At 38.5% G+C, this 23,313-nt stretch overlaps 2 protein-coding genes across 10 annotated transcripts in view; one reads left to right on the forward strand and one right to left on the reverse strand.

Annotated features, from left to right (window-relative positions):
- The window catches only part of POLH (DNA polymerase eta), a 28,326-nt gene extending 13,708 nt beyond the window's left edge, over positions 1–14,618 (reverse strand). For 3 of the 5 annotated variants that reach the window (XR_004983731.2, XM_036414492.2, XM_036414491.2), the window contains exons 1-4: positions 14,405–14,618; positions 11,866–12,006; positions 11,493–11,627; positions 8,655–8,872 (exon numbers count right to left, since the gene is read on the reverse strand). Coding sequence is in view for 4 of the 5 variants with exons in the window: in XM_036414492.2 (XP_036270385.1) it covers positions 8,655–8,872; positions 11,493–11,627; positions 11,866–12,002 (490 nt within the window). In the remaining variant the exon portion in view is untranslated. Of the gene's footprint in view, positions 1–8,654; positions 8,873–11,492; positions 11,628–11,865; positions 12,007–14,404 lie in introns of those variants that run through there. The other 2 variants (XM_036414493.2, XM_036414494.2) reach the window with 2 other exon arrangements.
- Positions 14,619–14,771: 153 nt separating this feature from the next.
- Positions 14,772–23,313, forward strand: part of XPO5 (exportin 5) — a 55,899-nt gene continuing 47,357 nt past the window's right edge. For 4 of the 5 annotated variants that reach the window (XR_006740086.1, XR_004983729.2, XM_036414489.2 and 1 more), the window contains exons 1-7: positions 14,772–15,043; positions 16,786–16,907; positions 17,626–17,698; positions 18,977–19,114; positions 19,424–19,606; positions 22,394–22,420; positions 22,794–22,979. Coding sequence is in view for 3 of the 5 variants with exons in the window: in XM_036414489.2 (XP_036270382.1) it covers positions 14,939–15,043; positions 16,786–16,907; positions 17,626–17,698; positions 18,977–19,114; positions 19,424–19,606; positions 22,394–22,420; positions 22,794–22,979 (834 nt within the window). In the remaining 2 variants the exon portion in view is untranslated. The remainder of the gene's footprint in view (positions 15,044–16,785; positions 16,908–17,625; positions 17,699–18,976; positions 19,115–19,423; positions 19,607–22,393; positions 22,421–22,793; positions 22,980–23,313) is intronic. The other variant, XM_036414490.2, reaches the window with a different exon arrangement.

The following is a 23,313-nucleotide window of genomic DNA, read 5'->3' on the forward strand; positions in this document are numbered from 1 at the left end:
GGGCACATCCCCAGTGAGGGGTATACAGGAGGCAGCTGATCAATGTTTCTCTCTCATCGATGTTTCTAACTCTCTGTCCCTCTCTCTTTCTTTCTGTAAAAAATCAATAAAATATATTTTTAAAAATATATTTTACATATCCATCTTAACTCACCCTATTTTATTCAGATTTTCTTTATACATGCCTTCTAAACAGTCCCCACAAATTAAACATTCTCAAATACCAATGTTATCAATCTTCTCTGCCCGTTCAAAATTGTCATGGTTCTCTCACACCTACAAAATAAAGTATCGACTCTATAAATTTGGCATTGACAACCATCTATCTTTTTCTTTCCTTTTTTTTTTTTTTTTGTATTGTTACTTCTTACCTGAGAATATTCTTTCTATTGATTTTTAGAGAGAGTGGAAGGGAGGGGGGGAGAGTATGAGGGAGAAAGAGAGAAAAACATTGATGAGAGAGAGAGCGAGAGCGAGAGCGAGAGAGAAAGAGAGAGAGAGACATTGATGTGAGAGAGACATTGATTGGTTATATCCCCCATGCACCCTACACAGGGCTAGGGATGGAACCTGCTACCCATGTATGTGCCCTTGACCAGGAATTGAACCTAAGACCCTTCGGTGCACAGGCAAACACTCTAACCAATGAGCAACACTAGCAGGGCCATTCTGCCCTTTTATTTATTTATTTTAAAATACATTTTTATTGATTTCAGAGAGAGAGAGATGGAAACATCAATGATGATAATCATTAATCAGCTGCCTCCTGCATGCCCCCCACTGGGGATTCAGGCCTGCAACCTGGGCATGTGCCCTTGACCGGAACCAAACCCAAAGGCCTATGCTCTATCCACTGAGCCAAACTGGTTAGAGCCCACCTGCCCTTTAAATTTATTTTCCACTAATCCCAAATTTGTTATATCCTTATAATTTCCTGAACATGCCATGTTTCAAGATATTATATTCTATCTCCTTACTCTTCTTACTCTTTAACTCTGTTCTCCCCTTTGCTTAAATAAATCTTATCTGTACTTCAGGGTTATCTCAAGTTTTATCTATCATCAGATCCTCTTCAACTATTCTAGCTAACTTTGGGGTGTCCCATTAAAATCCTTTAGCTCTTATCTGCAACAAGTATAGCATAATTGTTAAAAGAACATATTCCACAGTCAGGCCCGATTCAAATATTGGCTTCACAACTTACAATGTGACTTTGAGCAAGTTACATAATTCTCTAAGCTTTGGTTTTTTATCTATAAAAGATGAGTACTGTACTTTATAGGATTGTATACTGTACCCCATAGAACACTAAGTACAACACCCAACCATTTATTAGTATTTAGTGAAACAATGAAACTTATTGAAATTGTGAGGATTTCAGGACTCCTTTTCTTTTTTTAAAAAAAAGTTTTTATTGATTTCAGAGGAAAGGAGAAGGAGAAAGAGATGGAAACATTAATGATGAGAGAGAATCACTGATTGGCTGCCTCCTCCACATATCCCAGTAAAGATTGAACCAGCAACCCAGGCATGTGCCCCGACTGGGAATCAAACCATGACCTCCTGGTTCATGGTCAATGCTCAACCACTGAGCCATGCCGATCGGGCTGGACTCTTAATTAGTAGAGCTAAGTTTTCTCTGCTTTAGATTTCTTCATTATTGCTCTCCTAGATTAGGTAATGTTGCAATCCTCTGTTACTCTATTTGAACAGGACCACAGAAGATAAACAGCATTCCTTTGTTTTCTTCTTTAGTAAGAAAAATCTGTAAAAATTTGTGTGTGTTTTTCTTTGATATGCTGAGGTATAAGGAGAAAATTCAGGCAGTTTTTGCTGAAAAAATACCCACTAAGATGAGAAAACTTTCCTTTTCCTTTTGGGTACCTTTGTGAAAAACAATTGATCAAAAAATGAGGGGACCTATTTGTGTACTTTCTATTCTGCATCATTTATCTTTAAGCCTAGCCATGGGGCCATCTCATCTGATACCAATACCACATTGCTCTAGTTACTGTAAATTTATAATTAAATCTTAAAGTCAGATAGTATAAGCTTTCCATTTAGTTCTTTTTCAAGGTTTAGCTATTCCTCATCCTTTACATTTCCATACACATTTAAAAAATATTTTTATTCATTTCAAAGAGGAAAGGAGAGAGAGAAACATCAATGAGAGAGAATCATTGATCAGCTGCCTTCTGCCTGTCCCCTACTAGGGATTGAATGCACAACCTGGGCATGTGCCTTTGACTAGAATTAAAGCTGGGACCCTTTAGTCTGTAGGCTGACGCTCTGTCCACTAGCCAAACCAGCTAGGTCTCCATACAAATTATGAATAAATTTGTCAATTTCTATAAAATCCAACAGGGATTTTGGAAGGGAATGCAATAAATCTGATAACATTTAGTCTTTTTGATCAATGAGCATAGTATGTCTCTCTTCATTGATATCATTGTCTTTAATTTCTCAGTGATTTTTAAAAAAATGTTTTTTTTATTGATTTTAGAGAGAGAAAGGGGGAAGGAGAGAGAAAGAAACACCAATAATGAAAAAAGATCATTGATTAGCTGCCTCCTGCACATCCCAGTGGGGACTGAGCCCACAACCTGGGCATGAGCCCTGAGGAGGTAATCAAATCATGACATCCTGGTTCATAGGTTGATGCTCAGTGATGTTTTTACTGACTTAGTTTTTCACATGTATTATTAACATTATCTCTGATAATTTCATTATTTTAATGCTATTGCCAATAATATTGCTTTTATTTATTTTTTTTAAATATATTTTTATTGATTTTTTACAGAGAAGAAGGGAGAGGAATAGAAAGTTAGAAACATCGATGAGAGAGGAACATCGATCAGCTGCCTCCTGCACACCCCCTACCGGGGATGTGCCCACAACCAATGTACATGCCCTTGACCGGAATCGAACCCAGGACCTTTCAGTACACAGGCTGACGCTCTATCCACTGAGCCAAACCGGTTTTGGCCAATAATATTGCTTTTATTATTATTTTTTTAACTTTATTTTTTAAAAATATATTTTATTGATTTTTTACAGAGAAGAAGGGAGAGAGATACCTAGAAACGTCGATGAGAGAGAAACATCAACCAGCTGCCTCTTGCACACCCCCTACTGGGGATGTGCCCGCAACCCAGGTACATGCCCTTGACCAGAATCGAACCTGGGACCTTTCAGTCCACAGACCGACGCTCTACCATTGAGCCAAACCGGTTTCGGCAATAATATTGCTTTTAAAATGTCAATTTCTCATTTTAAAATTTTAGTATATAGAAATGAAATTGATTTTTAGATTGACCTTTCTAATCTCACTTTTTTAGTTGTTTTTGTTTTTATTTGTAGTGGTGGTAATGTTTTTTGGGGGTGGTAGGTTTTTTAGGTTTGCTATAAGTATGGTAATGTCATCTGCAAAGAAAGTTTACTTTTTCCTTCTATTTCCTCTTCTCTCCTGAATGGGAGTGAGCGTTGCTGACTTGTGCAAAAACTTATTTAGGGTTAACCTCTAGCTAGACTCCACAACTCCAGGGACCATAACTACAAAAGAGAAATAAATCCCTTGGAAAGCTGATTAGTGCTTTCTAAGCTCCATCAGGTTGTTGGCAAAATTTATCATTTTGCAGCTTGTAGGATTGAGGCCCCTGCTTTCTTGCTGGCTGTCAGCAGAGGGCAGCAGTCAGAGCTTAGCCATGGGGCCTTCTCCAAAGGCCCTTTCATAACATGGCAGCTTACTTCTTCAAAGTGAGCAAGGACTCTTAACTTCCAAAACATTTACCTTTGACAGTTTGTTTATGATAGTGTATATGAATACATCACTGTTTCATGTCATATGCATTCAAAAGCTATTTAATATGTGTTTAGAAAGAAATGAATTAAGAGCAAGCAAAGGGAGGAAAGAACAAATGAGTTCCTTAGTGAACACAAACTAGTTACAAAATGGCCTTAAAGGGAAATTTTTTACTCTGGCCATTTTTTAGTACTATTTTTAAGTAATCCTACTACTTAAACTTTCCACACACATATAACTATTTCGGAAACAGAAAATACAAAGTTGCAAATGCAGCATGCTTAGCAGGACTGCTAACTTTGAACCCATTAAGAATCAGGATAGTAAAGGTTATATGCATTTAGATCAGCTAATTTCTGTTATCAGTTTTTTGTTGTACACATCAGATGAATACACAGGAATGTGACATGCAATCATAAGCCATTCACTAGACATTGCAATATTCTGAACTCTATAAAAAATATATAACTGCATCTGAAAGCTTAATATTTAAACTGGGCACATTAAAGCAACAGATACCTCAGACTTCTTTATAAACACTGTATTTAAAAATATATACTTGTTTTCAGAAAGGGACAGACAGAAGCATCAATGAGGAGAGAGAATCATTGATTGGCTGCCTCCTGCGCACCCCACACTGAGGACTGAGCCTGCAACCCCAGCATGTGCCCTGACCGGGATTGAACCATGACCTCCTGGTTCATAGGTTGACACTCAACCACTGAACCATGCTGGCTGGGCAACACTGGCATTTAAAAATATATATTTTATTGATTTTTTACAGAGAGGAAGAGAGAGGGATAGAGAGAGAGAAAGATGGATCAGCTGTCTCCTGCACACCCTCCACTGGGGATGTGCTTGCAACCAAGGCACATGCCCTGGACTGGAATCGAACCTGGGACCTTTCAGTCTGCAGGCCGACGCTCTATCTACTGAGCCAAACCGGTTTCAGCAACACTAGCATTTATTTTTTTATTTTTTTATTTTTTTTAAAATATATTTTATTGATTTTGTACAGAGAAAGAGAGAGAGAGATAGAGAGCTAGAAACATCAATGAGAGAGAGTCACCAATCAGCTGCATCTCAGCTACCGGGGATATGCCTGCAACCAAGGTACATGCCTTGACCAGAATCGAACCCAGGTCCCTTCAGTCCCCAAGCCAACGCTCTATCCATTGAGCCAAACCGGTTTCAGCAACACTAGAATTTTAAATAAAAATGTATCTTGATAAGAAAGATAAGTCTAAAAAAAAAATATGTCCATTTGAGTGAATATTTGACCACCGACAAAGATACTTTTCATTATCAGCCAGAGAGATGCTCAACGAGTTTTAGCCAAAAACCAATGTAATTTATAGTAACAGTTCTTATTCTGAGGTGTGTGTGTTTCAGAGGATCTGTGAATCTCCTAAAAACCACACACTAAATTGTCTTATGTGCATATTTGTGTTTTTCTTAGACAAGCAAGTGTCCATAGCTTTCAACAGATTTTTAAAAGGGTATGCAGCCCTCGAAACAAAACGAAAAAACATAAAGAACCAATGATTTAAAGCATTATAAAAGAAATTTCGAATGTTTATTTAAAAAATAAGCTACATAATAAAATGTGAAACACACACCCAGCCAGTATGGTTCAGTAACTGAGCATCGACCTATCAACCAGGAGGTCATAGTTGGATTCCCAGTCAGAGCATATGCCCCAGTAGGCAATGTGCAGGACGCAGCAGATCAATGATTCTCTCTCATCATTGACATTTCTCTCTCTCTCTTCCTCCCCTTTCCTTTCTCTGAAATAAAAAAAAAAAAAAAAAAAAAATTTTTTTTTTTTTTTAAGAATATGATCCACAAAGCTAAGACCAAAGACAACCTTCCTTATTATGATAATTACATTTCTGACTCTGCTCTAGAATAAAGAAATCATGCCCTAGCCAGTTTGGTTCAGTGGATAGAGTGTCCACAGACTGAAGGGTGCTAGGTTCAATTCCTGTCAAGGGCATGTAGCTCAGTTGTAGGCTTGACCTGGCCCTGATCTGGGTATGTGCAGGAGGCAACCAGTTGATGGTTTCTCTCACATCTATGTTTTTCTCTGCCTCTCCCCTTCCCTTCCACTCTCTCTAAAATTCAATGGAAAAATATCCTTGGGTGAGGATTAACAAACAAAAAAGAAATGACATGTTTCATCGTCAAATGGTTATGTACCATAACTTTGCCTCTTTTAACTGGCACATTTTTATTGTCCACTGTGTTTTCCCTATAGAACTAATGGATGTGCAAACTCCAGCTTGATAAACTCTCCTATATCAGGATCAGAGAATAAAGTAATTTCTCAATGGTTATTCCCACAGGCTTCCCTAGATCTACTACCCTTCAGCACACCATGTTAAAGGCATATCTTATTTTATTTTAAAACATGAAACACATGGCAAATTCACCACTGAAACTAGAAATAAGCTAAACTCTATTGGAGATTTTTCTGGAGAAATCTGTATTATTTCTATAAGTAATAACAGATTGCCTTATTTTTACCTCCAATAAGTTAATTGTTACATTTGTATCCAGACAGTTTCTTTTGACAAATGTCCAATATTTAAAGTGGTTGTTTGTTTTTTTAGTGAAAGAGCTCTTCTGAATAAGAACAATGTTACAAAATAATAGTTCTAAAAGTGCATGTTACAGATTAAGGGGAGAATGGATACACTGTTTTGAATATAGCCTTGATCAACAGTCTATGAAAAATGTCTGAACACCCTGTTGAAAAGCTTCTAGATACAGAAAGATTTTCTCTGGGAAATCCCACAGAATCCCCTTTTCATAATATTTGATTAAAAATGTAAGACCCACAAGGACTATAGGGGGGTGGGAGAAAGAGTGGAAGAGGTGGGGAATTTGAATGGGGTGTTGAGGATAAATATGTGATACCTTAATAAAGAACTTTTAAAAATCAATGGAAGAAAAAAAAAAAAAGTAAGACCCAGATTCTCTTAGGTCTGGTATTTAGAACCACCATAATCTAATATCACCAAAAAGCAAATATTTTATTGCCCTAGTTTTACTCTAGTCTAAGAAAATGTTTTTAACCACCAAGTACATTTTCTTTTTAAAGCATTTCATGCAAATCATAAGTTGTTTATATATATATATATATATATATATATATATATATATATATATATTTTAAAATATATTTTATTGATTTCGTACAGAGAGGAAGGGAGAGAGATAAAGAGTTAGAAACATCGATGAGAGTCATCGATCAGTTGCCTCTTGCACACCCCCTACTGGGGATATGCCCACAACCAAGGTACATGCCCTTGACCGGAATTGAACCCGGGACCTTTCAGTTCCCAAGCCAACGCTCTATCCATTGAGCCAAACTGGTTTCGGCGCAAATCATAAATTTTTGTCAGGTAGATAACCTGGGCTAGATCCCCAGAAGGGGGTGTGCCGGAGGCAGCCGATGTTGCTTCTCTCTCTTCGATGTTTCTCTCTATCCCTTTGCCTTTCTTTCTCTTTAAAAACACACAGCTATACAGATAGAGCTATAAAATCAACAATTTTCTTAATTTTGAAATAAAATTAAGAAAAAGAATGAGGCCCAGCTGGTGTGGCTCAGTGGTTGAGAGCCAGGAGATCACAGGTTCAATTTCAGTCAGGGCACCTGCCAGGGTTGCAGGCTCGATCCCCAGTGGGGGGTGTGCAGGAGGCAACTGATCCATGGTTCTCTCTTATGGATGTTTCTATCTCTCCCTCTCCATTCCTCTCTGAAATCAATTTAAAAAGATTAAAAAAGAAAAAGCTGATACCGGTTTTGCTCAGTGGTTAGAGCGTGTCGGCCTGCAGACTAAAAGGTCCCAGGTTTTCAGTTCCAGCCAAGGGCGTGTACCTTGGCAGCTGATCAATGATTTTCTCTCATCGATGTTTCTAACTCTCTATCCCTCTCTCTTCCTCTCTGTAAAAAATCAATAAAATATATTTTTTTAAAAGAAAAAGAGCCGAAGCCGGTTTGGTTCAGTGGTAGAGCGTTGGTCTGCGGACTGAAAGGTCCCAGGTTCGATTCCGGTCAAGGGCATGTACATTGGTTGCGGGCACATCCCCAGTAAGGGATGTGCAAGAGGCAGCTGGTCGATGTTTCTCATCAACGTTTCTAGCTCTCTATCTCTCTCCCTTTCTCTCTGTTAAAAATAAATAAAATATATTTTAAAAAAAAAAGAAAAAGAATGAGCTCTATAAATATAATACTATACTGTAATTAAAAAGCAAAAATGTAAAAAGCACATACACAAAGCAACATTGTAAAATTATAAAGACATATACATACTTAAGAAGATATGCCAAATACTGATATATTGGTAAGTATAAAAGAGAGTATGAGGTTAGGAGGGAGTGGGAGAAATCACAATGAAGGGAAAAAGAAGTAAAATAAAATGAGAGAGGCCTTTGCATAGCTCATTAACATTGTGCTATGAACTGATTAGAAATTTTGAGTGATTCAACTCCTGGTACTTGAGGTCTCCCTTAAAAAAAATTCACGCTTCTTTTGATAAAGAAACCAAGTTACAATAATATAAATTCACTTGCAAAATGATGGAAGTGCTCAGTCAGACTTCTATGGATAACTTTAACATGCCCTAGTCATATCTGAAGAGAAACTTGATTTCATACAGATTCCAAGCTTTTAAACATCCATATACCTGGAAAGATAAGAGAATTTGTATATCCTTCTATGTGAGTCCTTGTGATTCATTCAGGTTGTAGTTTAAGTTTCCTTTCAATCAATCCAAGAAGTATCAGTGTGACCAAGCAAAGCAGGTTCCAAAGGCAGGAAGCAGAAGCAAATGATGCTAAGAAGTACCTTTCTGCACTGTCCCTTCTGCTGCTGTAGAGCTTTGGGGAAACCCTTCAATGTAGGTCGTTGGCAACAAGTCTGCTGAGATAGGTTGACCTTGTAGCTTTTGCAGTCTCTCTCGTACAGCACTGGTCAGGTCTACATAAGCTTCATCAATGCTGGCACGTTCAATCACAGCAAAACGAGACATTACCTCCATCACTTCCACACTGGCTTCCCGGTACCTAAGAAGTATAAGGATTGTACATGTAGAAAATAAATGGAGGCAACATTGAGACTGTGTACCCCATACCCGCCTCATAATAGAATAATAATATACATAATCAGGGTAAGATCTCCTTAAAGAGAAGACTGGCTTGTCAGAGTCTAGATAGTAACCCAATTAATAAGGCAGAAGATGGTCAATAACAAAAGCAAGGAAAAAGAACCATGGAAGCAAACATTTGTAGTGCAACTCTAGCACACCAAGGTAGAAAGCATCTAGATTAGGGGTGTCGAACTCAATCAGAGAAGGGGTCAAAATCTAAAATCCAGCCTAAATCGCGGGCCAAATGGTTTACTGAACAGTCATAAACTGTCATTGTGATGGAAATGCAGCGGAGTGCAGTGATGACAGCGCGGTGCGGGCCACATTGCAAGGCCTGGCGGGATGGATTTGGCCTGCGGGCCTTGTGTTTGACACATGTGATCTAGATTATGAACATATCTGTGTAACAAGTATCTCTCTAAAGAGGAAAGAAATGCTTCAAACTAGTTTAACTAGAAAAACATTTTACTATTATTATCTACTATTCCTTTTGTTATTTTCACATACCTACCACATAGTATTCTGCTTCAACTTTTGTCTTCAAATAAGAGGTAACTTATAGGGAACACTGCACTGATTAGTAAACCCAAGTATCTTGTCTTAGGTTGGTATTTTTATTTATAAACTAGCAAAGTGACATATAGATTTTATATTTCTTTTAAATATGTTTTATTGATTTTTTACAGAGAGGAAGGGAGAGGGATAGAGAGTTAGAAACATCGATGAGAGAGAAACATAGATCAGCTGCCTCCTGCACAGCCCCTACTGGGGATGTGCCCACAACCAAGGTACATGCCCTTGACTAGAATCAAACCTGGGACCCTTCAGTCCACAGGCCAACTTTAAACCGGTGAGGGCTGGATTTTATATTTGTTTGATTAACATGTTAGCTGGTTATCGCTACACACACACACACACACACACACTAAAGTCCAAGCACTTCTAAATTTACTAACATTCAAATTATCAAATTGAAGATAAGCTCCTAGAATATGGTAATGTGTCTGGATAGGCAGACATCCTCTGCTAGGAAATACCAATCTCACCATATACAGTCTATTCAAATCCTAACAAGCAGCTTTTCTGGCTAATGTAGCTAGTTTTCTAGGCAATATGTGGATGTTTTCTTTGCTTTGGACTTGCTATGGAATTAAAATAAGTCCTTTGTGCCTGCTGAACCTACTTTATTTATCATAAAAATGAAAATATTTGCACTTTCACCAAGACATCTATCAAAATTGGTATAATTATTGTTCTAAAACATTCTCAAAAGAAAGAATTAGAGAAAGACAGCTTTTTTTTGTTCAGTCATTATTTGGGCTGGAGAGAGGATATAATCAGACCTCAAATAAAAAAGAGAGCTCCATGTCAACGCACGAATCAGGAGACCATGGTTCTATTCCTGGTCAGGGCACACGTCTTAATAATTCTCCTGCCTATAATCTCTCCTAAATTTCCCAAAACTGCCTTTGCTCAAAACGTTTAAAGTTGGTGGCATGTGACTTTTTAAAATCACACTCTGAAGTCAACTACATTTCTGGGAAATTACATTATGTCCATTAGCTAAATTAATTCCAATTTAGGGTTAAAGTATTAAGTTCTGGTCAAATCTATCTTTTCTGACAATAACTTCAATGTGTAGTTGGCTATAATACTCTATCTTTAGACTTCCTTAGACTTTCAATTCATAGGTGAATTCAGGAATATCTCAAGTCCCAAGTCAAAGCATGATCCCTACACATCACACCCCACAGTATAGTGTAGTGTGAGAATGTGGATATTGAAAGAGAAAAAAATTCAGTCTTCTACTTTTTAGCTCTATGAACTTATTTAATGTCTCTAAACTTCTTTTCCTGTCTGTGTGTGGGAGGGTGTGTGTATGGGGGGAGAGTACTACTAAAACATACCACACAGCAGTGTGAGATTCAAAAGACATTGCCTATGGAGAGCTTAACCTGGCGCCTGACATATGACATATGCTCAATGTGTACTATTAGGATTGTTATAGTGGCTTGGGCTTATACCTACCTCTAACTTGGCTATGCCTATACATGTCTCCCATTCCAAGGCTAACCTTCTGAAATTTGGGAAGAGATAGCTCAGTTCAAAAGCAGAGAAGGTAATCTCCTTTGAGAATGTTTAATTCTGGCAAATAATTCTAGATATTGCACTAGATTATGTCAGTTTGACTAAGTCTTCTCTGGAAAAACTCTTAGTTTCACAGTCAATTTAATTACTTCAAACACTTCAGACTTGGCTTGAGAACATATAATTTGATGTTAAGTTTTAAGTATAACAGCACATTTTGAAATAAGAAACTGAAAGGGTATCAAGGCAGTAATTGTTATAGGTAATAATGACTGGACTGTTCCTGAACAGTATCAGAATCTACTTTTATTTCACAAGAAAAGTTGGCTGACCAAAGATAACTTTTTCAGATGTTATTTACACAAAATAAATTTGAAAAATCAATTCCTAGCCTCATGGAATAGTATTTCCAACCCTTCTACTCCCCTCAAATCATCTTTCCTTCTTACTTGGTGAGGTTAGCTTTCCCACGGGACTCACGAACTTGTGCCAGTAGAAGATCTGGACATAACTTCTTAGCATCATCGGCCCACATGTTTCTGGTGACTCCAAATGCACGAGCTTCATAACTCACTGCAATTATCCTAAGGTTACCAACAGAAAGGAACAGAAAGATATTACCTGACACAGGCACAAATAATTAAAATGTATCATAAATACGCTATACATATAACAGTAGAAACTTTTTGGTCACAGATGCCACTATTTGATTTCAAACACAGCAGTTCAGACATCTCAAAAATACCTAGCATAGTTCTATGCATTGCATTCTTACAGATTAGAATGGTAGTTGACAGTTACAACAATAACTATGATACATACCCACCACCCTTCCATGATTTGTACTGCACAACTGCACAAGGTTTATCCCTCAAGTGAGGATTCTGCCGCTGCTCCACTTGAACAAAAAAACAATCCATGTCCACTAGAGCAACTACCCGGTCCTGTCCATTAGCCATTTTCCTGTAAGACAATGTTTATAGACAGTTATATTTCCATTCTTCCACTGTTGAGCTACCATGAGCTTGAGAGCATGGTAACTAACAAGAACATAACAGCCATTTTCATCTACTGCTAGAATGAGAATAATAAATTGGTACAATTTTAGGAAGGTAATAAGTGTTTAAAAGCTTTAAAAATACTCATCCCCAAAAAAATTTCACAAAAGAATATAGTATACAAATAGTCAACAGGCACATGAAAATGAGCTCAACATCATAGAGAAATGCAAATTAAAACCACAATGCACAACCTAGTTCATAGATAAGTCTCAAGTATAAATTCAGGGGAAAGAAAAGCAGAAAATGATATATAGCATTGTAGCATAAATGTAAATTTATTTTTTTTATTTTGAAATAATTTTAGTCTTGCAAAAATAGTAGGGAACTTCTATAACCAGTTTCCCCTACTGTTAATATTTTGCATAGCACAATTATAATAACTTAAAAAATGAACATTGGTGTAATATTCAACTACATACTTTACTTGAATCTCACCAGTTATTCCACTAATATCTTTTTTCTGTTCTAGGATCCAATCTTAGTCATCATGTCTCTTAATCTTTTCCAAGAGAAGACACCTCCTCAGTTTTCCTTTGTTTTTCATGAACTTGACACTTTTGAAGAGTCAGTTAATTTAAAAATATCTCTCAATTTAGGTGTCTGATGTTTTCTCTTGTTATGCATTTTGGGCAAGAATATCACAAAAGTTATGTACTCTTCTCAGGGTATCATGTTGGGAGGTACATAATGTCAATATGCCTTATTATCGGTGATGTTAACCATGATCATTTAGTTGAGAGAGTGTTTGCCAGGTTCCTCATTGTAAAGCTACTATTTTGAGATAGCAAATAACCTGGGTTTGATTTTTTTTTCAAACTTTCAACGACTAAGCACCCATCAGCGAATCTTGCTGCAACAATAACTTGGCAGTGTTCTAATGGTGACTTTCTATTCATTCACATAAATTTCTGAAAAAAATACTACATACCATTTGGATAGCAGATTGGAAGAACAAATCTTATATACTCAATAGTGGATACAGACTAATATCACTTAACAATATTAGAAATTTGGAATAAGGAATGTAAACTAATGAAATGGCTTCCCAACTTTGCTGAAGATTGGAATCACCTAGGAACATTAAATAAGGTTGATATTGGCTTCTACCACCAGACATCCTAATTTAATTGGTATGGATATGACCTGGGCATTGTGATTTTTACAAGCTTCCCAGGCACTTTTTATTTATTTTTTAAAAATGTTATTGTCTAAAGTTTTACATATGTCTCATTTCCCCCCAATTGCCAGGCACTTCACTGACCTAAAGTACAAGATTTAAATATGAGAAACACCGGTTATACAGTTGAGTAAGCACTCAACTGCACTCAACTGTATTCTTTTTAAAAAGTGTCAAACATTAACATTTATCTTGAAAAAAAGTAACATGCAATTACAAACCTGCAAGATTAGTGGGAAGAAAACAATGAACTTACAAAATCAGAGTGTCTAAAGGCATTAATTCCTTATCAATTCTACATTACCCAAAACGGGCAGGATGTGATGCCTTAAACATTTCTAAGTTCAAACCATAACATGTCAGAAATCATTTTACCTTGAAGTGCCTTCAGTGTAGCACTGGGACAGATGCCAGAATAGACACAGTAAATGTATTTTCTCTCGCACACAAAGAAAACACCGGGTCCGCACGATAGTCGATACAAGCACTACATTCGATACAAACCCCACAAGTGGAGTATGAGTGGGAAGCCGTGCTCTAAGTCCAGCAAACGTGTCACCGAATATGCAAACACAAATACTGGTATGCAGACTTTTAACAGATAACCATGCTGTTGACGTTTTAAACAGTCCACGCATTTTGCTGGAGAAAGCAAGAGCTCTTCAAAATGAAACATACTCTCTTGCCAAAACCCTCTTTTCAGAATAAGGCTTATTCCACCGTGAAGTCACACAACACTTCAAATGATCAAAACCGCACAACGCTCCACCGCAATCTTTCAACATCTCCACTTATCCCAATCTGTACAAGTTTGGTGCCCATCAGGTGGCAATACAATCCAAGGAGAGTAAGGACAAGGGAAGAGGAAGGTGGAAGAGCTATAGAGACAAAGTTCCCGTCCCCCCTCCACACACACACACACACACACACACACACACACACACACACACACACACACACGCCTCTCGGAGAACACCAGGCCCGTACCTCTCTGGATGTATTTCTATTTCATGTCATTTTGGCCCGATGTTGTCACCAGCCACAGCTGTGTCATAAACCAGTACCCCAAAACCACGCGAAAAGTTTGTGAACAGTGATGCCGAAAGTTTTCAAATTCTCTTACCAATGTGGCAGACACCCGGCAAAACTGTCAACCGCGGACGCCGCGAATGCTGGGCTCGGTGTCTAAGGTCTCGAATTTCTGTCCCCTTTCCGGGAGCAAGTCAGCCGGTTCCGAGAGATTGATCCCCGTCAGGATGGAGCCACGGACCAAGAAGAGTCGCAGAGGATCCTTGCCCGGGCAGCGGCCCTCACAGCCTCCGCCGCCAGCCCCGCTGACGGATCCGGACTGCGCGCCCTCCGCGGAGGGCGTTGTCGCGCCTGCGCACCACGGCTCTTCCGTCCCCCGCGTCGCCCTCCGCGGGGCAACCGTCACAAGGGAGCCGCCACTTCCGCCGGCGCGTGCGCAGTGGAGGGCTGGGCGCGTGTGCAGCGCCGGTTCTTTCCCCGCCTGAGCGTCAGCTACTCCGCCTGCTCTCCCCCTCCCACCCCCAGCCCTCCGCGGCCCGGCACTAGCGTGTGGCCCCGGCAAGCGAGCTGTCTATACCTTGCGCTCCCGGCCAGCCATAGTGCGCTCTCGCGGCGCGTGGCAGTAGCCATGGCGATGGATCAAGTGAACGCGCTGTGCGAGCAGCTGGTGAAAGCGGTGACGGTCATGATGGACCCCAGCTCCACCCAGCGCTATCGGCTGGAAGCCCTCAAGGTAGCTGGGGTCTGGCACCCTCCCGGGCCTGCCCCGAGACCCTCCCTGAGCCCATAACCCTGCTTGTCTTCTGCTCATGTGGCCCTTGGACTTCCCTCCCCAACCCGGAGGGACCTTCCCTCGCCGCCCTCCGCGCCTCTTCCCATTCCCAGCCTACTCTGCTCGCCTCGCCTCGCCTGCCCCTTTCCCGGGACGCCCTGGTCACGAGCTGCTTTTGGCGGTCTTTTCTCACCACCCCTTCCCGCTGCCCTCTTCTCTCCCCGTCCCCGCTTCTGTTCTCTGGTGTTCGCACCAACCAGACCCTCCCCACAGCTGGCTGCACTCACTCCCCCAAGCCCCACATCCCCTCGCCTTCCCCTGGCGCACGTGTCCATCGCGTACTCAGCACCAGCTACGTACATTCTTTATGGTCTCCCCTGCACTGAATGTTTCCCCGCTAGCTCTCTCCTGACCTTTTACTTAAAACGCTACACCCCTTCCTACCTTCTTACGTGTCTTGGTATTTTGGGCTAATTCTCACACGTCCTCATGTTTTGATTGTGTGACAATCATAGGCTATTTTGCGCAAAGATGAACTTCCACCACTTACTTTGCATTTTAAAATACAAGGGCACTTTGATTTCCTGAAAGTAGTTTTCTTGAGTTCCTGGCTGTACTGCCGGTACTGACTTGTGATGCTAATACAGGTGGGGATGCTACTGTAATTCCCGCATCAGACAATGTATGTGGGCTGTGAGAAATAAAATAACCATTAGGAAAGAAATACTTGTGCTGTGCATAGTTTAAGTGATGTACAATGAGTATCACTTAGAGGAAACGTTACAATATGTAGGTGTATGCCACAATTTGGAATCAAAATAATTGGGTTGTATTTGGTTTTTACTATGAAGTAATTAAAAATAGATACAAAAGTAGAGAAACTACTGCAGTTGTTTTGTGTGTATCCGTTGCATAAACTCAGCTGTTATAAAGATTTTACATTTACTTTATTCCCACTCCTCCACCAAAATTTTTTAAAATAAATCTTAGAAATTGTTTTTTCACCCCTATGTACTTCCGGGGTGTATCTCTAACTTTTTTTTTTTTTTAAATATTTTTAATTGATTTCAGAGTGGGAGAGAGAGGAAAAAAACATCAATGGTGAGAGAGAATCGTTAATTGGCTGCCTCCTCCATGCCATTGGAGATTGAGCCTACAACCTCCTGCATGTGCCCGGACCCTGACCACGAATCAAACTGTGACCTCCTGGTTGATGCTCAACCATTGAGCTGCACTGGCCGAGTGTAACGTAATTTTTTAGTCTTTTATGTCAAATTTTTTTTTTCAACATTAGTTGGATATTGCATGGGATATCTGGAACTATGAAAGTGAAAGGAATGATTATCAGTCTTTACACGTAATATTGATCTGTACTTTTTAAAAAATATATATTTTATTGATTTTTTACAGAGAGGAAGGGAGAGAGATAGAGTTAGAAACATCGATGAGAGAGAGTCATCGATCAGCTGCCTCTTGCACACCCCCTACTGGGGATATGCCCGCAACCAATGTACATGCCCTTGACCGGAATCGAACCCAGGACCCTTCAGTCCCCAAGCCGACGCTCTAGCCATTGAGCCAAACCGGTTTCGGCTGATATGTACTTTGGATCTTAAAAATAGAGCTCAGGTTTGAGTTAAGATGATGCTTTTTTAGTCCCTACTCCTGGCTCCTAAGGGAAATGTTAACTTTTCTTCTTTCAGTTTTGTGAAGAGTTTAAAGAAAAGTGCCCTGTTTGTGTCCCCTGCGGCTTGAGGTTGGCTGAGAAAACACAAATTGCCATCGTCAGACATTTTGGCCTTCAGATCCTGGAGCACGTTGTTAAGTAAGGAGCTTTTGGGTGTTCCACTGAAGCTCGTGAGAGAGCAAATCTTTATTTCTTACATAACGCATTGAGGTACTTTTTAGGCGAGCAGGAAAGAACAGTCCCCAAGAAGGAAGGATTGGTCCTCTAGAGGTTATCACAACCTCATGCTGTTCTCATTCAGGACTTAACCTTTCTCTTCTTCAGTTTCTTGGTCCATGTAAAGTGCATAGTACATACTAAGCGTTCTACAAATATTAACTGATAGTCATTCAGCCAGCATTTATTGAGTTCCTTCTATATGCCAGCAGACCTCAAAGTTTTTTTTAGAAAAGACTTTGTAAATCATCACAAAAATGGAATTAGTGATATCAAATTGTATTAAAAAAAAAAAAAAAAAAACACGAAAAAACTATTGTTGCAGATGTCCCAGGTAAATACATTTGCTTTTGTCTGTCAGGAAAATCAAGGGGAAAACTGATCTGTGCACAAATCCTCTGTGGATTCGAATTAATGGACCATTGCCTGTATAAAACTCTTTCCCAAGAACTTTCCTGTTAACATTTTGGTTAAGTGTGGACTGTTGTGTTTTGTTTGTTCTTTGAAGCATATGAGATCAAAAGCGTAATTTCTTAGTGAAACTGCCAACATAATCTAACACAAGAATCAATCCTAGTCTCATAAAGAGAAGGCTTTTCATGTTGACTGTTCTGTTGACGTTATAAATTTTGGTGGCCAGGTTTCGGTGGAACAGCATGTCTCGATTGGAGAAGGTCTATCTGAAGAACAGTGTCATGGAGCTGATTGAAAATGTAAGGAACGGTGGTTGGAAGACTTGTGTTTCTAAGATAGTTTAGACAGAGTGACTTCTTCAGTGTAGCATTTGTGTAACACTCTCTGGTTCCTCATATGTTAGCATGCTTTGTATGATATTAAATGTTACCTTCAAAGTAAAAAGAACCATCATCACAAGCAATAATTCATCACAAATGCACTGTATGATAGTAATTGTAAAAATATGCAGAATGAATTTGTTCCAGGAGTTAGAATATGACTTTAAACATATTTAAAATCCACAGCCTTTTTTCTTTTTTTTACAAAGGTCATAAAAAAGTGGAATCTCTACCTCTGTTCATCCCCCAAATCTGGTGCCTTTAATAGGAAAAAAAAAAATTCCCTTCAAAACTATTAATTAACTTAGGATTTGTATTTTGCTAGTTGTGGAAAATCTTGGTAAAAACAAACAAAAAAACAGCCCTAGCTGATTTGGCTCAGTGGATAGTGTCAGCCTGTGGACTGAAGGGTGCCTGGTTCAGTTCCAGTCAAGGGCACATGCCCGAGTTGCAGGCTCGGTCCCCAGTAGAGGGCGTGCAGGAAACAGCCAGTCAAAGATTCTCTCTCATCATTGATTGTTCTGTCTCTCCCTCTTCCTTCCTCTCTGAAGTCAATAAATATATATATATATATATATATATATATATATATATATATATATTAAAACAAAACAAAAACAAAAAACAAACAAAAGATGAGTGAGAGAGGAACATTGAGAGGTTGCCTTTGCACATAGCCTGCTGAGAATCAAAACACAAGCTTTCAGTGTTTGGAACGACCCTACAACCACCTGAGTCACACCAGCCAGGGCATCATTAATCTTGATATCAAACAAAGGAGAGTCCCAGTAGTAGTCTTTCTGTTTTCTAATACTACAATGGTAAAATATTTAGGGCTCCTCCTAACTCCAATTTTCAGCCCCTCAATGTATAATATTTCTTATTTCATATTCTTCCACCCTGGCTTTCTTACAAAATGAAACAATCAATATGAGATTCTCTTCAGTTTCTAAAGGAGAACCAAGATGTCTTCCTTACTCTATGTGACAGCCATTTTATAGGCTAGTCAAACTCTCACTTAAGTGGGGAGAACAATTAGCAAGAATGCAGGACAAGTGACTCAGACATGGAAAACAGGTTGGTTTATTCTGTTTAGTTTAAAAGCAGGCCTCTTAATGAGTTTTCCCACTTTTATGGCCCACTTTTCCCCTTGAATTCAATCTTGCAGACCACTTAATATCTCTTGTTCTTTTTCAGGGAACACTGAACATCTTAGAAGAAGAGAATCATATTAAAGATGTTCTGTCTCGAATTGTAGTAGAAATGATTAAGCGGGAGTGGCCACAGCACTGGCCTGACATGCTAATAGAATTGGACACTCTTTCCAAACAAGGGGTATGAAATACAGCATTTTTTGTTGTTGTTATTCAGGGGTTTATTTTTGTTTATTGATTTGAGAGAGAGAGAAACATTGGTTTGTTGTTCCACTTATGTATGCATTCATTGGTTGCTGCTTGTCTATGCCCTGACTGGGAATTAAACCCACAACCTTGTCTTATTGTGACAATGCTCTAACCAACTGAGCATCCAGTCAGGGTAGGGCAGGATTTTGTTTATTTGTTTGTTTTGTCAACAGAAAAGAACCTTTAGGCAAACCTATAATGAAAATATATTTGTTTAACTAGCTTATTTCTGTTAATGCAGGAAACACAGACAGAATTAGTGATGTTCATCCTTTTGAGACTGGCCGAGGATGTAGTGACCTTTCATACACTGCCCTTTCAAAGAAGAAGGGACATCCAGCAAACATTAACCCAGAACATGGAAAGAATCTTCAGTTTTCTACTTAACACACTTCAGGAAAATGTAAACAAGTACCGGCAAGTGGTAAGGAATATCCCACCTCCCTGAAGTTGTGTTTTTTAATAAGTCTTTTTTTGTTTGTTTAAAGTTCAAATGAACAAGGAACTGAGGTGTCTAGTTCAGCAAAAGAAGAGGACATTTTATGAGCAAAAAAGAAAAGGTGACAGGAAAAACAACTGATTTTTTTTTTTTAACTAATTTTCTAAGAAACTCAGGTCAGTGAGTTTCCATATGTACTGGGGGAAAATAATTCTTTTTATAGTGAGAAATTTTTTTTAAATAGTACAAAAATGAAGGTTAATTCTTAATATTTGAAAGCCCAGATATCTTAATAGGTCAGGGTAGTATCCCGGTTAAAATTTAAAGTCTCATTTAGTGTTGGTCCCATTTGTAGTGTAAACTGCCAAGTTTTATTAATCTTGACTACATGCTTCTTGGTATTTTGTTCTTCTTGATGAGGTAGACTTACTCTTAATTTTAATTGCCCCTTTCTGCAGAAAAGGGCAAGCCAGGTACTCTCTTTCTAACCATTTTCATTGTTAGCAGAGAGCCTTCAGAAGAAGGCAGTATAAAAGTTAATCTAACATAATGTCCTCACCAGAGGGCAATTTAGCTCCCCAGGTTGTCACATTAGGAATTCCTACTGGCATCTAGTGGGTAGAGACCATGGATACTGCTAAACATTCTATAATACACAGCCCCTATAATAAAGAATTACCCAACTCGAAATGTCAAAAGTACTGAGTTGAAAAATCCTGATCTAGAATTCTCATATGTCCTTATTTCACAAAATAGGTTGAATTAAATATTAGTTATATTTTTTATGCCTCTAACAGCTTCATTAGGTCTGTTTTCAGAGAAGCACTAGACACTAACACAAATGGGAGAAGGTGCTATGAGCTGTTTTGGTGGGAAGGAACTAACAGTAAATACCTAGTATATATCATTACAGGGTAGGGCAAAAGTAGGTTTACAGTTTTGAAGACAAACTGAATTTATTCTTATATTATTATTTATTAATTATTATTTTCTAAAACAACTGTAACCTACTTTTGCCCCATCCTGTCCTTGTTTGCACTTTATATGGTATTTAATCCTCAAAACCAACCCTAAGAGTCAGAAAATATTGTCTCCATTTTACAGATAAGAAAAACCAAGGCTCAGGGTAATTATTAAAGACCCCTAATCAATGGTTTTTGTAGAATTCAAGCCCCATTCTTTCTATGAGAGTGGACTTTTCCTCAAAAAATTTCTCCCCAAGATTTTTCAAAAGAAAATATTAAGGAAATAAACTTGCATCAAAAACCTTATGTATATTTTTTCGTTTCCCTAGGAGATTTAATCTCTAGGAGAACAAATTATGAATACTTAGTTGCCCTAAAAATCTAGCTAACGTGCCAGATTATTGGTGATAATCTAACACAAGTCAGAAACATATACTGTGGTGTATGTGTTTTAGCCCCACTTTCAGTTTTCTTCATCTGTGCTACCACTTGTGCCCAGGACCAGAGCACACCAAGAGCCGTATCTTGTACCTTGAATTTCTCAGTTTGCTTGTAGTTGTTTCTCTGCTTCCATACCTTCCCCTTCCCAGTTGGTGTCTTCCAAACAAAGGGTGTGATTGGATGGTAAACAGTGATGGGATGAATAAGCTCACTTTCCCTGTCGCATCACCTGGCTCCTGCACTGGTCCCAAGGGCATGGAGGATCCAAACAGAAAGGAAGGATTTGTAGGAGTGGAGAGTAAAGGCTGGACTTGGCTGTTGTCACTTGGGTCCTTTTCCTCCTTGGGCAGCATTAGTAGATGCTGGTGAGAGGATTCTACCCCGTTAACACACCTACATGAACACTGCTAATGAAGGCTTAATACTTGTTCTTATGAAAATATTTTCTATAATTGAGAAAAAGATTGTAAAACAAATTCTTTATGGTCCTAGTGGTGGTAAGTTTTTAGGTATTTCAGAAGTTGTTATTCTTGCTTGTATTCTTTTTCCTTTAACAGTCTTCAACTCTTAATTTTAATTTCAGAAGTTTCTTAGGACAATATTATTTTTATATACTTATAAATTATAAACATTGTGTAATATTTTTACAGAATTTGGGACATAAAGGTAAAAAAAATCAGTCATAATTGTATGTTTACTGAACGGACATTATTTTGATCTGTTTAGCATCTAATATTTTTGTGTACATGTTTTTCCTATATGTCCATCCATATGTGGTCATAAATTGTATTGATTTAATTTTTTTAAATTTATCTTTATTGTTGAAAGTATTATAGTTGTGTGTCCCCCCATTAATCCCCTCTTTCCCACTCCTGCCCCCTCTCAGGCTATATTGATTTAATTTTGTTTCTTGCTTTTTTCCATTAGCATTACATCATTTCAGTATACCTTTGCCAATTATAATTTGTCTTTTTATTTTTTTAATTTAAAAAACATGCTAATACTTTGGTTTAAACTGTATTTCTTTCATCTAGCAATATTGAGCCTTATTTGTTGTTCACCTTTTGGTTGTATTTCTTTGTAAATCATGTGCTTTGAAACTGTCTTTGTGGCTCTGAATGTTCTAACAAATTTGTATAAGCTTTTTAAATATTAACTTTTTGTCATGTTGCTAAAATTAAAGTAACCCATTCTTCTTAGGAGGAATATCAGTTATGTGTTCTTAGTAAAGTGGATTCTGTCCAAGATTGAAAGTTGAATCTATATTTGAGAATCTATTTGAGGACCTTGATTATGGGGATGGAAAGTTATTACATACCCTTTTGCTCATTAAAAACATTGGATCCTTATACTTCTTTTCTTTCAGAAGACAGATAATTCTCAGGAGCCCAAGGTAAGAGCTCTTTGTGGCTTTGGAAGGAGACTTCTTTGAGATATCCACCTAGTGGAGGGTGACTTCAGCCTTGGTTTATTTGATCATTGAGCTAAGGTGGAAGGAAGTTAAAATTACAATATTTGAGATTTCTTGTAGGAAATATAATGGACTCACATATCAATATGGTCTTATTGATATATTGAGCCTGCTGTTGTTTGAGAAATGAATGTGTTCATCAGAAAAAAAACATTTGACTGTTATATGAGTACACTTTTTTTAAAGTCATTTTCTTTTTGGAATTAGAAAATAGAAGGAGCTTAGGTGTATAACCACTGCTTTCTTGTCTGTGAGTGAGGACTTAATGGTCAAAAAGTTATTTCTTTTCATTCAGGCTCAAGCAAATTGTCGAGTAGGAATTGCAGCCTTAAACACGCTGGCAGGTTACATTGACTGGGTGTCCATGAGTCTCATCACTGCGGAGAACTGCAAGCTTCTGGAGGTACTGTGCCTGCTACTCAATGAGCAGGAGCTTCAACTGGGAGCAGCCGAGTGTCTTCTCATTGCAGTGAGCAGAAAAGTAAGTTGCCACTTCAAACTGACTTTATCCGTCAAGTCTCTGAGGGGGCTGTTTAATTGTTGTGGCAGAGAGACATTTAAAGGTTTGGGTGTTGTTGTTTTTCTTGACACCAACTAACTACTTTTCTTCAACCCCTTTGTTGTTATTTTGTTTTAAAATATATTTTTATGGATTTCGGAGAGGAAAGGAGAGGCGTTAGAGAGATTGAAACATCAGTGATGACAGAGAATCATTGATCCAGCTGCCTCCTGCATGTCCCTCTACTGGGGATCAAGCCCACAACCTGGGCATGTGCTCTTGAATGGAATTGAACCTGGGACCCTTCAGTCTGTAG

The sequence above is a fragment of the Pipistrellus kuhlii genome, unplaced genomic scaffold (assembly GCF_014108245.1).
Source record: "Pipistrellus kuhlii isolate mPipKuh1 unplaced genomic scaffold, mPipKuh1.p scaffold_m20_p_5, whole genome shotgun sequence".
NCBI lineage: Eukaryota > Metazoa > Chordata > Mammalia > Chiroptera > Vespertilionidae > Pipistrellus > Pipistrellus kuhlii.